Source organism: Echinococcus granulosus (assembly GCF_000524195.1).
Source record: "Echinococcus granulosus chromosome Unknown EG_S00190, whole genome shotgun sequence".
Lineage (NCBI taxonomy): Eukaryota > Metazoa > Platyhelminthes > Cestoda > Cyclophyllidea > Taeniidae > Echinococcus > Echinococcus granulosus.
In genome coordinates this window covers 92,902-106,432 of record NW_020170570.1, presented here as the reverse complement: position 1 = coordinate 106,432, position 13,531 = coordinate 92,902, and the positions used below count along the sequence as shown (strand labels likewise).

Below are 13,531 nucleotides of genomic sequence, written 5' to 3'. Positions count from 1 at the left end.
GGGACGTGGACGCAAGCCGTGTAGACGCAATCGGAAAAGCAGCAGCACACTCTAAAGCTACACAATCCACCACAGATTGCATTTCCTAGACTCATTTCAGATATCAGGTGCGGTGGCATATAAATATCTTTGTTGTACAAAAACCACTACCAACGAAATTTCTTTAACTAGAGACCTTCCTATTGTTTTTAAATAATTTAAAACAACTAGCATTCTACCAATGATACAGATGAGTTTTGTCCATGGAAGTATCCGATGTCTCCCACAGCTAGTTATTGCTATAAAAGTAGCCTAAAATTGAAGAAATAATATATAGCTGAAAGTGTTTGAAATCAAGGCATTGAAATTTTTCATTTCCAATTTTAAATCCATCAAATCTGCGCGTAGCGTTGTTCGTAACCTATCTCGTAGTGCACAAAAAGCAGCAGCCTTTTTGTATCAAATTCTCATAAATTGTATTAAAGTACCATTGCAAAAAGGAATCCACAACACACGACGTTTGGGGACCGGCGGCATATAAACAAGGCGAGAGAGCATTACTGCTGACTGGCTGCCGAGACTATTCGATCGAGCTGCCGCCTGAGTCCTAGTAGCTTTTCCACAAGCCCCAGGTGCTGCTGGTGCAGACCTTGAGCCCCACAACCAAGGTCACCGCTGCTCGTTTTGGGCTCTGCATGCAGCTCCACCAGGTGTGTGGTCAGGTGATCCAGCATCCGGGTACTCTGCAATTGCCTGGGACAAGGGAAGGGATAGCATTTGATTAGGCAGCTGTTCTACTTACTAATTTCATTTCAGTAAAAAAATGATTTAATCAAACCGTTGAGTGACTTTTGAAGAAGGAAGGAATTCATTCATGAATTCATGAATTCATTCATTCATTTTGATCAGTAGTAGAGGAAGGTAGAAAGAACCCACCTCCGCCTCAGTGGCAGGCGATTGGCGTTTTCAATAAAGTCGGTAATGAATGTGTAGATGGCCTCCATCAGGCGTGAACGAACGCAATCTTGCATCCAAAAGGAATTCTGTTGATTAAAAAGAAAATTGCAAAATTCAGCCAAAATTATGAGGAGAGGCGGAGATTCTGAGCACGGTGCATACCTCTCAGTTGTAAAGAAGAGACTAACCTTCCTACAAAGAATGATGTTATAGGCCTCAACGATTTCAGGATCAGAGGGTATCTTCGCCGAGGCGAAGATAGAAGGGACCCAGCTAGAGGGCAGTGATTGTTGAATGGCATAGCGTTCTAGCGTGGAGATGATCACTACTATAAAAAAAGGCAAATCGTAAAAGCGTAAAGGAAGTGAATGCAAGACTTACCAAGTGGAAAAAAGGTATAATCAGCGGAATGGGGTGCATAGAGAGGCACAGTCGTGGTGGAAACTGCCGCATTGAGCGAGAGATTCACTGTAGCCACCGCAAGACGCATATAGAGTCGACTGAGGCAGGTGGAAAGGGTTAGCTCTAGGCCACGAGCTGTCTTTCGGTTTGTGGAGAGACGCTTTCGACGAGTCTGAACAGGTGAATTTAAATGCGAATCACTATCGCCACAAAGGAGCAGACGGTGCAAAAGAGAAGTCCAGATGGCCTCCACGAGATCGACATCCTGGGAAGGAGAAAAGGTAAATGGGCGTTGGGTTCCGAAATAAGCGGAGAGTGAACTTACTGCTTCGCCGGCGAAATGCAATAGCAAGAGCTTTGACTCGTGAAGTTCGAAGGGGTCGGCGTAGCAGGCGAAAAGCTCGGAAGCGGGAAGGAGGGGACCCCGGGTGAGTTCGGTGAGAGCTTGCTCTGCCTTCGAGTGAGAGAAGGTCGTGCTAGTAGAGACTGCGGCACTGGTGCTTGTGGCCGCCAGCTCGATACACAACTGGCGCTGCAACTCTGCAACTTCCAGACGGTCCTGTAAGTCAGCAAGGTATTCCGAGGTTTCCACCAGCTGTGACTCTGGAAAAAAGAATTAAGCCAGTTTGGCTGAATGCCCATCTGTTAGGGGATGGTGAGAAGAGAGCAGAACTCACGGGGAAGAGCCTTGATAGCGACAATGGCACGAGCGAGGTAGTCAAGACGGTCCTCGAGAGTGAGGCCCTCACCGGCGCCGGCAGTGGTGGCGAGGTGTTCAAGGACCTGCGCGGCCTCTCGACGAGCGCCGCGGGCCTCCAACTGACGCCAGAGGAGACGACGCAGTGCCACGTCATTGGGCGTCTGACACAGATGCGACTGAAGGTACACTTCCAAGTAAGGCGAGTTCAGCTCCACAACCTGCTCCAACAAACCATTCGATAGGAGCCACGCAATCACCTGACGGGAAAACAAATCGCTGTGTCAAATTGCAGATGACTGAAACAGGTGCTTAGCATCATATCTTTTAGCTAGTGAAGAAGTGGATTTTGAGTGTCTATAATAACTTATCCCAGTGCTTACATTTCGCATAGTTGATGCAGCGGCAGTATAGAGGCATAGAACAACCTCAGCGATCTACAAAAATTCTTCAATTCACAGGATGACTATCAAACGTAAATATCACAGAAGGATGACTGCTATAGAGGTCAAGTTGAATTTTGCCAAGCGCTCCAAATTAACACTCTGCAATCTCCGATCCCAGTAACCGGGTGAAATCCAAATATTGAGTTGAAAAGTATTGAAGTCCAAAATGAGAACAAGGTAACAGAAAGAAATTGATGTAAAGCTTCACCATGAAAAGGTATACTACATGGTATTTTACTAGGTGGCTCTGCTTTTGGAGGAAGTTTCCCTAATTCGATCTACTAAGATTGACAGGAAGCATGACTGATTTGGGGATCAATGGCTTCCTGCTTTAATGAAAAATCGGCTTATTTTCTTCGCTCCCGATTCATGCCTAGTTACGAAAGCATGGACTATATTCTGATCGCGGCGGATGAGCAAAGATGAAGTCTAAAAAAAGGCTTTCTAAAGGGATTGTCAGTAACATCATCCCTGGGACCTAATACTTAAAAATTCTAACATTTAACACTTAGTGGCTAAATGCTGGATTGGCTCGAATTGCGCTAAATGGTGGAAAGATAAAAGCTACTTTGCAACCCGGATGCATAAAACGCAGTGTTAGCAAGATATGTGATCTTGAAAGAGAAATCAGCCTCAAAGATCCTACTAAATTCGAAGGCACTCCTAACAAACACCCATCTTCACCCCCACATCAGTTTCAGTAAGGCTGTTTAAAAGCAAATAACATTGAGGCAAGTGAAAGTGACCAGCCAAGAGTCATGGTCCTTCAAACAACTTAGAATAATGGCCTGAACAGCAAACCAACGGTGCCCATACGTTATCACAGAAGTCAAGTTTAGATGTTAGTAACAATATTCATTGAGAGCATTTAAAAATATAACCAAAAAGCATGAAATATGATAGAGAACCCACCTCAAAGTGTGCCACCATGTCATCCAATTTAAAGATGAACTTTAGAATGGCTAAAAGAGTGCGCCGAACAACTTCCTTTGTAGGGTTGACACCGATACTCTGTAACACACCGCCAGGCGGCTCCGCCTGCGTCTCCAGCTCCGACTCCGGGATACGCGAAGCAGAGGCGGGGAGGCAAGCCATCTCGAGAAGGCTACTGAGACAGCCCAGAGCCACACGGTACGCATCGTACCGACTCTCCACCACCTCCACCTCCGTCCGAGGAGTAGCACTCGCGGACTTTGCAAGGAGTAACGACGCCGAAGCCTCCGCCGCCGGTTGGCGCGATTCCCGCAGACACGCCAATGTCACGTCAAGAGGATCACGTTGTCGGGCGATAGAGAGGCAGAGACTGATGGCGGCACCCCACCCACCTACCGTGGTAACGAGTTTGTTCACGGCCGCCGCAATGTTGAGTGAAGGCCCCGCGGAGTGCAGGAGATCCACAGCTTCTGCAATAAGCTCGTCTCGGTGCTCCCCCGAAGTGGTTAGTGACGCAGCGCGCATCAAGAGTTCCTCCGCGCGAGCACAGAGTGCGTCCTCGTTGCCGAAGAGGTTGGGACAGACGCTGCGCAGACGAGCACAAAGTGCTTCCACGGAGGCCGTTAGACATTGGCCTGAGATGTAGTACTCAATCAGAGCGGTGATAAGTGCCGAGCGGATGTCAGGAATGGTGGAGGTAGTGGGAGATGGTGCGGCTGCTGTGCGGGGCATCCAGCACACGAAGGCCTCCACGGGTAGACTGATAAGGTCCGTGCGTTGTTCTTCACTGAGCTGACTGTAAGCAGTAAATGTGAGAAAAGGCTTTACCTCCTGCTTGTAAAGAAGAAGAGCGGAAGTAAACGCACCTGGTGATAGCGTGAACGTTGTGTTGACTAATGATCTGCCAGAGACCGGTAAATTCAATAAAAGAGGATAGGAGGAGGCAGAGGTCCTGTGTAAGACGTGCGAGAGGCGAGAGGGTGGACTCAGTCGGACCACTTCGACGTCCATTAAGGAAGGAGGATGTCGATGATATCGACGCCTTCTGGCTGGACGACTCAAGGAGGGCTTTAAGGTAGCGCAGCTGGTGCAGAATCCATTCAAGGTCATCCGAATTTAAGCGCGAAGTTATCTATCAAAATTATCAACCCTTATGAGACTGAGCATTAGTGGAACCATTTATTTTCAAATTATTATTATGGACTTAGATCTACAGAACAACTTGGCGTTTTTTTCCTTGACGCTCTCAACTCACAATGAGAGAATCTTTGGCGACGGCGCTGGCGGAGGCAGTGGCCTTAGCGATGGCGGTAGAGACGAAGGTATAGAAGAAGCTAGTCAAACCACCAGACACGCTGTCGGGCCTATGACTAGCGGAGGAAAAGCCGAGCGCAGTCTGGTCAGCAACCGCGAGCATCGGAGCACGCCAAAGAGGTCGTGCCACTCGTGAGAGGAAGAGGGAGGCACCGAGCACTAGAAAGGTGTCAGCCATCGCCTCCTGCTGGCCTAATGAACCCATCATTCCCAAATCTGGCAGTGATGTCATTGCTCCCATCGCCGCCACAGCTCCTAATGCCGGTGCTGTGGCTGAAGCCGCACCGTGACAGAGGACCGGGGGTTGCCAGAAGCGCGCAGCCTCCGCGGCGAAATATACCACCGCCTGTAGAAGATTAAAAATTAATTCATACCGCTAAGCCATAGAACGCACCGAGAAAACAAGTGAACCATTCCGAATTCATTCACTGGATTACGAAATATTGACTATATGAAGCTGTAATAAATATTGTGTTGGGAGGCTGTGCTTTTAAGCATTGGTCAATAATAAAGTTATGTTTGGATTAATACATACTATAACGCTTTCAGAGAGCCCGGAAGCTGCAGCATTATATTTTACCCAATTTTAATGTCTGAAAATAATGAGGATCACGATGACTTGCAGTCTTGGATGAAGCAAGGGGAACCAGATGGTAACAATACCTACTCTTTCGGCCTGAGCGACTACATCTGTTTTGCCCTGCTCAGAGGCTGCAATGGCGATGGCGGCGCAGATAGACTCCTCCGGACCAAACTGATGCAGAAAAGTGCTCAAAAAGTTCCTATCTGCGGAATCCAAGGAGACGGTGGCATCGGTGGTGAAAGGAACGGCACCAGAAGTGAGGAGAAACTCACGCAGTCGCTGGAGCGGAGAGGGCAAACGGAGGTGTACGATGCCGTGGGCGGTGATGACTAACACACGGCGGTAATTTGGATCCAGATGCTGCGTCAACATCACTGGTGGAGAGCCCTTTGGAAACGGCGGTTGCGATGGCGGCGGATGCTGTTGTGGCTGCGCACAAAGCGTTACGCCACCAAATCCTGTTTGTTGAGGGCTTCAACGCGAAAAGGATCTCATTGTGCGGCTGCATATGCTCATGACAGCGATAGACGCACGAAAGATTTGGATAAACACCCTAACAACAAATTTTGTGGATAGACATATTTGGAGGGAGGAGGAGCCTTTTTACTGTATTGCAACAGTATACTCAAACCAGGGCCTTGTATTTCGCTCCGATAGATTAATTTTCCTCATTAATTATAAAAAAAAAAGTGATGGAGACTTGGTGAAAAAGGTTGACCAACGAATATCTTTCCTAGAGTGAGTCTGAAGAAAGCAACAAAATTGTCGAGGCAAAAATGAGATCGGAATTCCCAAAAACATTGTTATCAAAGAGAATAAAATCTGGAGGTTGTAAAGAAAGTGCCTTAAATAACCTTGAGGATGAGATGGGTATTCCTGCTGCAGCTTGAAAGATAATTGGTAAAACGAAAATCGCGGTCGATCCATTTCGTCATAATAACTAACCAAGTGCAGATACAAAGCAACGCAGTTAAATAATTCATGGCATCGTTTTAAAAAGAATCCGGAAAAAAAAGCAAAAATTCAAGCCCATATGCATGCTTTAATTCAGCTGCATCAAAATATTTTTGAAAACAGTTGTAAAAACAGGCCATCGATCAACATAATACGAACTTATTTGATACAAAATAGAACATCCAACTATAACAAAATCCGAAAACAGCAAATCATGTCAGTGCATTCTGAAGCTCTAGATTTTCATATGCAAAAATGAGTTAAACGGACTGAACGAGCCTGATGCCTACTCGGTTTGAGAAAAACCCGACGATTCATGAGGCAACTCAATGCCTTTCTTATTAAAACTGGACGAGGAGACAGCGAGAAGGGCGTTGGGGATGCCAACAGTATCGCTATTATCGTTAGAAGGTAGCACTGTTAGCGCCCAGGGGGATTCAACCTTCAAAGAGGTGGTCACTATCTCTGACAGACAAGGCGACCACGGAAATGGGTCCGGGGAGATCACACTGAGGGTCAGCGTGTTTATCCTCTCTGGCGGCGAGTCATCGGTAGCTGATTTTGGCAGAGTCGAGGCAAAAATGACTGTGCCTCGCGTCTCCGCCACCAATCTGAAAAGTGGAAGAGGAAATGAATGGGTCGCTGCATCCCGATGGGTGGCATGAGAAAAGTAACAATGTACTTGACGTCACCGAGGGCAAACGGTTGAAAAGGGAGTTGTTGCTGATGTTGCTGCTGCTGTTGTTGGGGCAGCATCGAAGTATCTGGAATGCTAGGGTCCAGCAGAGCAAGCGGAGGCAGACGGACATGGGCAATGCGGAGGCCCTCAGCAAAGTAGATGCGAATGCCAGACGCGGTGACTGCCATCATCTGAATCGGACCAGCCTCGTCAGACAATGCATAGATTGATATGATCCTGGAGATAAAGGTAAAAAATGGGGCTGGAAAACCCGAGAAAAGGCCTTTTTAAATGCTGCGCTATTATTTGCCTTCCTCGTACCTGGAAAAGTGGCTTCGATCTACCGACCGAACAACCGATGCAGCTCGATAAGCCAAATCGGAGACAGTGAGACTTGAGAGTTTGGAGAGGTGGTTGGCGGCAGCTTTGCTGCCAGGAATGTCGTATCGATAGACGGCTAGGTGAGAATTAGCTGACAACGTCCACAGAAATCCGCGCCTTGAATCCACAGAAATTCGCACAATAGCACCTGAGAGAAGTAGATCGAGCCAAATCGTTCAGAGGTAGAGCGTACCTGAAGGACGAAATCCGCTAGTGAGAATGGTGGGAAGGAAGTAGTTTAGCGAGGACGCGGTATGGTTGACAATAGAGCAGAATTCGTCGGAACAAGATGTGTGAGCGGACATATTGTCGTCCAATGTTGGAATAGGCTTATACACAAACTCCAAGAGATCGCCCTCTCGATTCCCCATGAAGAGCCTGGAAACAAAAAATAATGAACAAGAAGACAAAATCATACCGCCCGTTAGAAGTGCTTTCCATGCAAGTGATGTAATTGCTTCCAGCGAATATCATATAGAGTGGAGTAGGCAGCACATTAAAGACTCCATTGCAGTAATAATTATTTTGGGAAGTAGTGTAGTCATAGGTGACTCCCAAAACGATAAGATTAGACGGCGTTGCTAATGCTAGTAGGTACTCAATGGCGGAAGGTAAGATGCCTAAATAAAGCATTGGTTAGTAAGATCTGGTGGGACTGAAGAATATTGATAAATACCCAACTTAGGACGCAGTAAAGAGACAGAGATGATAACATCTTGGCAGCCGTCATAGAAAGCCAAGTCTTGCCCGTCTTCAAAATTCCAAAGAAAGAATTCTGCATCGACTGTAAGCCAAGCTTTCCGACATTGCGGAAATATTCCCATGCGGCAGCACTGCCTCACACTACCCAATCGCTCCTGGAGTTCCGACGGAATGGCCGTTGTTTTTTCAAATTCGAGTCGCCCACCCACATTGATCCCAGAAACGGCATAGTCGGAGTCAAGGACTCCGCTGACAGTGGGTATGTCTACAAAATCATAAAAAGTCTAATAAAGATACCATTCCGACTGTAGCCTATTTTAGACGCCATATCCCTATATTGGGCATCTTTATTCATCAACTTATTAAGCCATTCACGCGCAGGATCACTAAGCGAGAGAGCCATCAAAATCGCCTACAAAAATCAGTCCAACGCCAGCGTTAGAAGGCTAAATTGCCTCAGCTGCAATTGGTTAATTTTTAAACGAATAAAATTGAAGTAAAATGATTTATTACAGCAATTATTTGGTGGATAGTACCATGTTAAAAAAAAGAATAAATCCGCCTGGGTCGCAATACTTTCGATATGGTCACAGTAATATACAATAATGAACAGGTTATAGTGCACCTAAAACACTCCTCTCATGAAAAATATAGTAAGGTCAGTCTAAGAACATAAAAATTATGTTATTTTGCTTAATATTAGCAATAATCTGTGTGGTTAAAAACTATTACGCTAAGAACGGGTCAATCGCTTCATTTGCATAGTTGAGAAGCTAATATTCGCTTATTTACTAATCCTAAGTAGATTTTTTCTCACTTATAGTGTATGGGAATTTTTAGTAGCGTGAAATCCAAGTAACGCAGGTTAATTTGAAAATAAGGGGTCAGATCTTAATAGAGCTTAGTTACATATGCCAAAACAGCTTTTATACAACTGCTAATTTTGCAATCGAAATTAAGCACTGGTCTGTCATTAGTCAGCTCTGTAAGATTTGCCAGTAACCCCTTTCATCTGTATTTTTAAAGCGAAAATCCGCTTATAGATTCAATTTACACTGCAAATGCTTATAAGGTGACTATGCCTAGTTTTGGTTGAGAACAGGCGACTAATCATTAGCGTACCGGAACTAGTTTGGTGAACGCAAAAGTCAATTAAATGCTGTTTAATGCATAGGTTATCTGTAAGTTTCCTTTCATTTTGATTATTATCATCCCGGACATGGTTCTGGTCCATTTCTTTGTTGTATTTTTACTTTTATTGATCATTAATTGGCCGGTTAGAGGTATATATTGTGCGCCTCAGCTCATAGGGTCGGTGTCGTTGGTTGTCTCTTATAGTGTGGTGCTGATTTCTAGAATGCCATCTACACTGGATTTATTGAAGCAAACCACTATTGTCGTTGCAGATACGGGGGATTTTGACAGTAAGTATAAAGTGCTTTTCTGTGTACGCTCTAGGTATACGAAAATTTCTTCCAACTGATGCCACGACTAATCCGTCTCTTATACTTGCGGCTTCTAAGATGCCAAAATACTCAGAAATCATTGAAGAGGCAGTGCGGATTGCCAAGACGAAGTCCGACTCTCTGGAAGAGCAAGTCGAAATCGCCTCAGACTACACATTTGTAATGTTCGGCGAAGAAATTCTGAAAATCATTCCCGGCCGTGTTTCCACAGAGGTCGACGCGCGGCTTTCTTTTGACAAAGATAAGCAAATCGAAAAGGCCCTTAGGTTGATCGCTCTCTATGCTGAGAAGGGAATATCGAAAGAACGTATACTCATTAAATTGAGCTCAACCTGGGAAGGCATACAGGCAGCCAAGGAGCTTGAGTTGAAACATGGCGTACACTGCAATCTTACACTCCTTTTCTCTTTCTTCCAAGTATCCTGGTCGTTTTGCTCATGTCCATCCTGTAATAGGCTGTTGCTTGCGCTGAGGCCAACGTGACACTCATCTCCCCATTTGTTGGCCGCATTTACGACTGGTACGTGGCGAAAAAGGGTCAAATCGAGTTTACTAGGCTCGATGACCCAGGTGTTCTCTCTGTAACACAGATTTACAATTACTACAAGAAATTCGGCTACGAAACCGAGGTTAATTCTCGCCTCTACTTCCTTCCACATTGTGTGCAAATTCTGCTTTTTATCTTACACTATTTTCCTCTCTTCAAGATTATGGGCGCCTCTTTCCGCAATGTAAATCAGATACTCGGTCTCGTTGGCTGTGATCTCTTGACTATTTCACCTAGTCTTCTTGAATCTCTTGCCTCCATGGATGAGGTGGTTCCTGTCGCTCTTGATGCTAAATTAGGTTGGGCGCTTTTTTATTGTTTACAGTAAAATCGGGCGTATTCCTGGTTATGCTTACGGTGCCCTCAAATTACTGCCCCGGTTGACATTTTTAGCTTCTTCGAGATCCAAATACGAGTCGCCTCTGCACTTAGATGAGGCTGCTTTCCGCTGGGCTATGAACGAGGATGAGATGGCTACTGATAAACTCTCAGAGGGTATTCGCAAGTTTGCCGCAGACTCACGGACCTTAGAATGCCTTCTAAGAGCTCGCCTCACTGACTCCAATTGATGCCTGCCCCTCCTTGCACTCTTTTCTTATCTAATCCGATTTCCCATTTAGTATTTTGCATAAAATAAATGTATTATGCTAAAATGACCGTTTTCTCTAATGTTTTGTGCTTCAGGGAGTGGGTTTTCGTGGACTTTTATTGTCACTTGATTACTATGATTGAGGCGGATTCTTATTTAACACGGGGGATTCGGTAACTCACAAGCCACTCCTCGAGATGTTAGTGTGTTTCTGGGTGGAAGGATAGCAATGATAGGTCCCTCATTTCAAAACTCATAGATTTTTTTGCTTAAACACCTTGAAATTGAAGCATCAATTTCTGCCAGAATCCGCGTAACAGTGATCCCACGGGATAATAGTCAAGTTTGCTGCGCGAGTCATTACCTGCACGCATCCAGCGCAATGTTTTGGACCTGTTGCTAGATTCAGGTGTACCCGTTCATTTGCAAAAGACTAACCTCACTTGTAGCGGTGCATTTGATCACGCATCCGTAAGTTCAGTTTTGTCATTACATGTGGTGGTAATTCTCCCACGTAATTGTGGTCTTCAGTCAAAGCATCGTAGACGCCCAAGTGTTGGACAGGTAATCATGTCTGGATGCATCAGTAGCCTTAATTGCATGCTCTGTTTCCTACACTAGTTTCATGTAGATAGTTGGGGCTGTTATAGGCAGATGCGAAAATTTAACCACTCAAATGCCATATTCTTGGCACCACTGCTCTGTATGCAGGCCAGGTCAGAAGAGTGTGGATAGGCGAGAGCCAATTCATGTTACTTCTTTTCAGTCCTCTCATCAAAGTAATGTTTCTTCTAGCAGACTTCTACATTTACCCTCAGCGATTGGCTGCCGCATCTTCAAGAGCCAAATGTTCTTAATTTGCCCTCAGAATATCTTACAATGGAAAATTTTGTGCATCACTTTAACTAACTGTATCTGCTATTCCTACTTGCTTATAAACTTACTAATATTCCCAATCACTTTATAACTACTGCTTCGTCTGGATTTTTTACCACTTTGAATGGCCACTTTAGGAGGAGGCATAGTAGAATACTGCTATTGTTCAATTGTGCATGGAATGTAACCAAACATCAATTTATTTTTTGTTTGCCTTTATTCACGCATGAAAAATATGTATACCTCTACCAATAATGTTCCGGTGAGACCACTCACTTTAGGAGTTTACCTTGTCACTTATTCGTTATCCTGTTTTTTCTACCTCTTAATCAGCCGCTCAACATTCTCCCAAATATTAAAAACTAGTCCACCTCCAGTTATAGCATTGAGATATTATTTTGAATGGTAAACAGTCGAATTTGTGGTGAAGGCATCTGGAACAAATCTTGCGGTTAAAGTACATCGACCCTTTCAGTACCAAATGGCTGAAGAAAATTAGTACATAAACTGTCACAGGTCGCTAAGGTGATGATTAACTTAGGTGACAGCTGAGGGCTTTGCTGTTCTCTGTAGAAGTGTCCAATTTTTTACGTTGATATATCTACTAGAAATAGCTAAAACCTTAGCTAAGGTTGACTTCTGCGGCATCTCGTGACCCTCACAACTAATCCGGGATGAGTTTTTATGTTGAAAGTGCGCGAAGTTACGCAAGAATTGAAATTAACCTCAGACTGCATTCTAAGGCGTGGCCTCTTTGTTTACAAAGGGTTCATTTACTACAAGCTACTGGTGCTGTCAAAACGAACTGATCACTGACTTGGGCCGATCAGATGTTCTTATGCTTGTGCCTCTGTAATCCATTTCCTCGGCCCCACTTGAGGCCCTGACTACTTGCAGTAAGTGGTTACCGTTGTACCCATCCTGTGCTACCAGGCTGGAATTCACAAGGATTAGACGATTTCCTACCTGAATAACACTAGGTTGGAGGTACATTTAAAATATGGATACTTATCTTCATGCATGGCGCCTGTGATGAAAACGAGTCAAAAACCCTTTGTGCAACCATAAATCGCATGTTTTATTACAACCCTTAATTCAGTAGTGCAGTCAGTAAGTAACTGAAGGTTCGGCGAATTTCTCGAACAGTTATTTCACTTAGCATGGTTACAAATTTGCATCTCAAACGTTATTGTATATTTTGGCGTTAAAATTTTATAAGAACGTTTAATTAGTACTGTAAGGGAATGAACAGATTTAAACGTGAAGAACGTGCAGAACCATACAGTCTCTGTAAAAGAAACAGGAATATTCTTTCAATTTCTGATGGAGAATTCGCCACACCAACTTAAACTAACTACCTAATTCGCACACACACGGGACACATACGGACTGTGAAGCTTATCGCCTCTTCCGAGCACCAATGCCTCTCCCGAACCCATTCAATGGTCGCTTATCCATGAAGTACATCAGTGTGTATTGTTCCCTTCTGTCGAAATCATAAATGAGAATAGCTGATAGCGGCAAATGAGGAAATATTGCATGTTTCTTTCCTGTTGCCGGATTACTTGAACTGAGATGCTAATTTCACGCTGCATCAGGTCATGAGCCTAGGTAACAATTGCACATGTCCTAAGGGCAGTTACGAATTCCTAAATGCTCCAATTACATAACTGAAAAGTAGCCTTTACATGTAAACACTAGGTTTATCGTTCACGTCAATTTGACCCATTTCAACTTTCAAATAAAAGTAACAAAACCACGACATTCTATTTGTTTTTTTTTTCTGCTGAAATTTATGTCAACCTAGAACCCTTAGAATGACAAGATCGAGTTAACGGGTGGGCAAAAATTCGTACGCAATCATAATGGATCTGCTACAATGGCGAAATGGTGATTTTGGCAAATTATATGCAAATAATAAAATAATCTAGTAGTAGGGGAAATGTTTTTTTGCGTCGCGGATATACCACCGCACATGATATCTGAAATGAGTCTAGGAAATGCAATCTGTGGTGGATTGTGTAGC

General features: G+C 44.5%; 2 protein-coding genes across 2 annotated transcripts; one reads left to right on the top strand and one right to left on the bottom strand. All coding sequences in view use genetic code 11, as the record gives it.

The window, feature by feature from the left end:
* Positions 1 to 536: 536 nt before the first annotated feature.
* On the bottom strand, positions 537 to 8,430 carry EGR_10112 (Nuclear pore complex protein Nup155; the record flags this gene model as incomplete). Its single annotated transcript, XM_024499361.1, has 16 exons — positions 537 to 732; positions 916 to 1,022; positions 1,125 to 1,261; positions 1,318 to 1,941; positions 2,016 to 2,295; positions 3,394 to 4,210; positions 4,281 to 4,546; positions 4,670 to 5,074; positions 5,396 to 5,783; positions 6,556 to 6,876; positions 6,948 to 7,181; positions 7,266 to 7,473; positions 7,519 to 7,703; positions 7,744 to 7,945; positions 8,002 to 8,292; positions 8,325 to 8,430. 16 exons carry the CDS (start codon positions 8,428 to 8,430, stop codon positions 537 to 539), a joined length of 4,767 nt encoding a protein of 1,588 aa, XP_024346236.1.
* A 954-nt stretch (positions 8,431 to 9,384) lies between these two features.
* On the top strand, positions 9,385 to 10,609 carry EGR_10111 (Transaldolase; the record flags this gene model as incomplete). Its single annotated transcript, XM_024499360.1, has 5 exons — positions 9,385 to 9,451; positions 9,486 to 9,910; positions 9,949 to 10,122; positions 10,201 to 10,339; positions 10,434 to 10,609. 5 exons carry the CDS (start codon positions 9,385 to 9,387, stop codon positions 10,607 to 10,609), a joined length of 981 nt encoding a protein of 326 aa, XP_024346235.1.
* Positions 10,610 to 13,531: the final 2,922 nt, after the last annotated feature.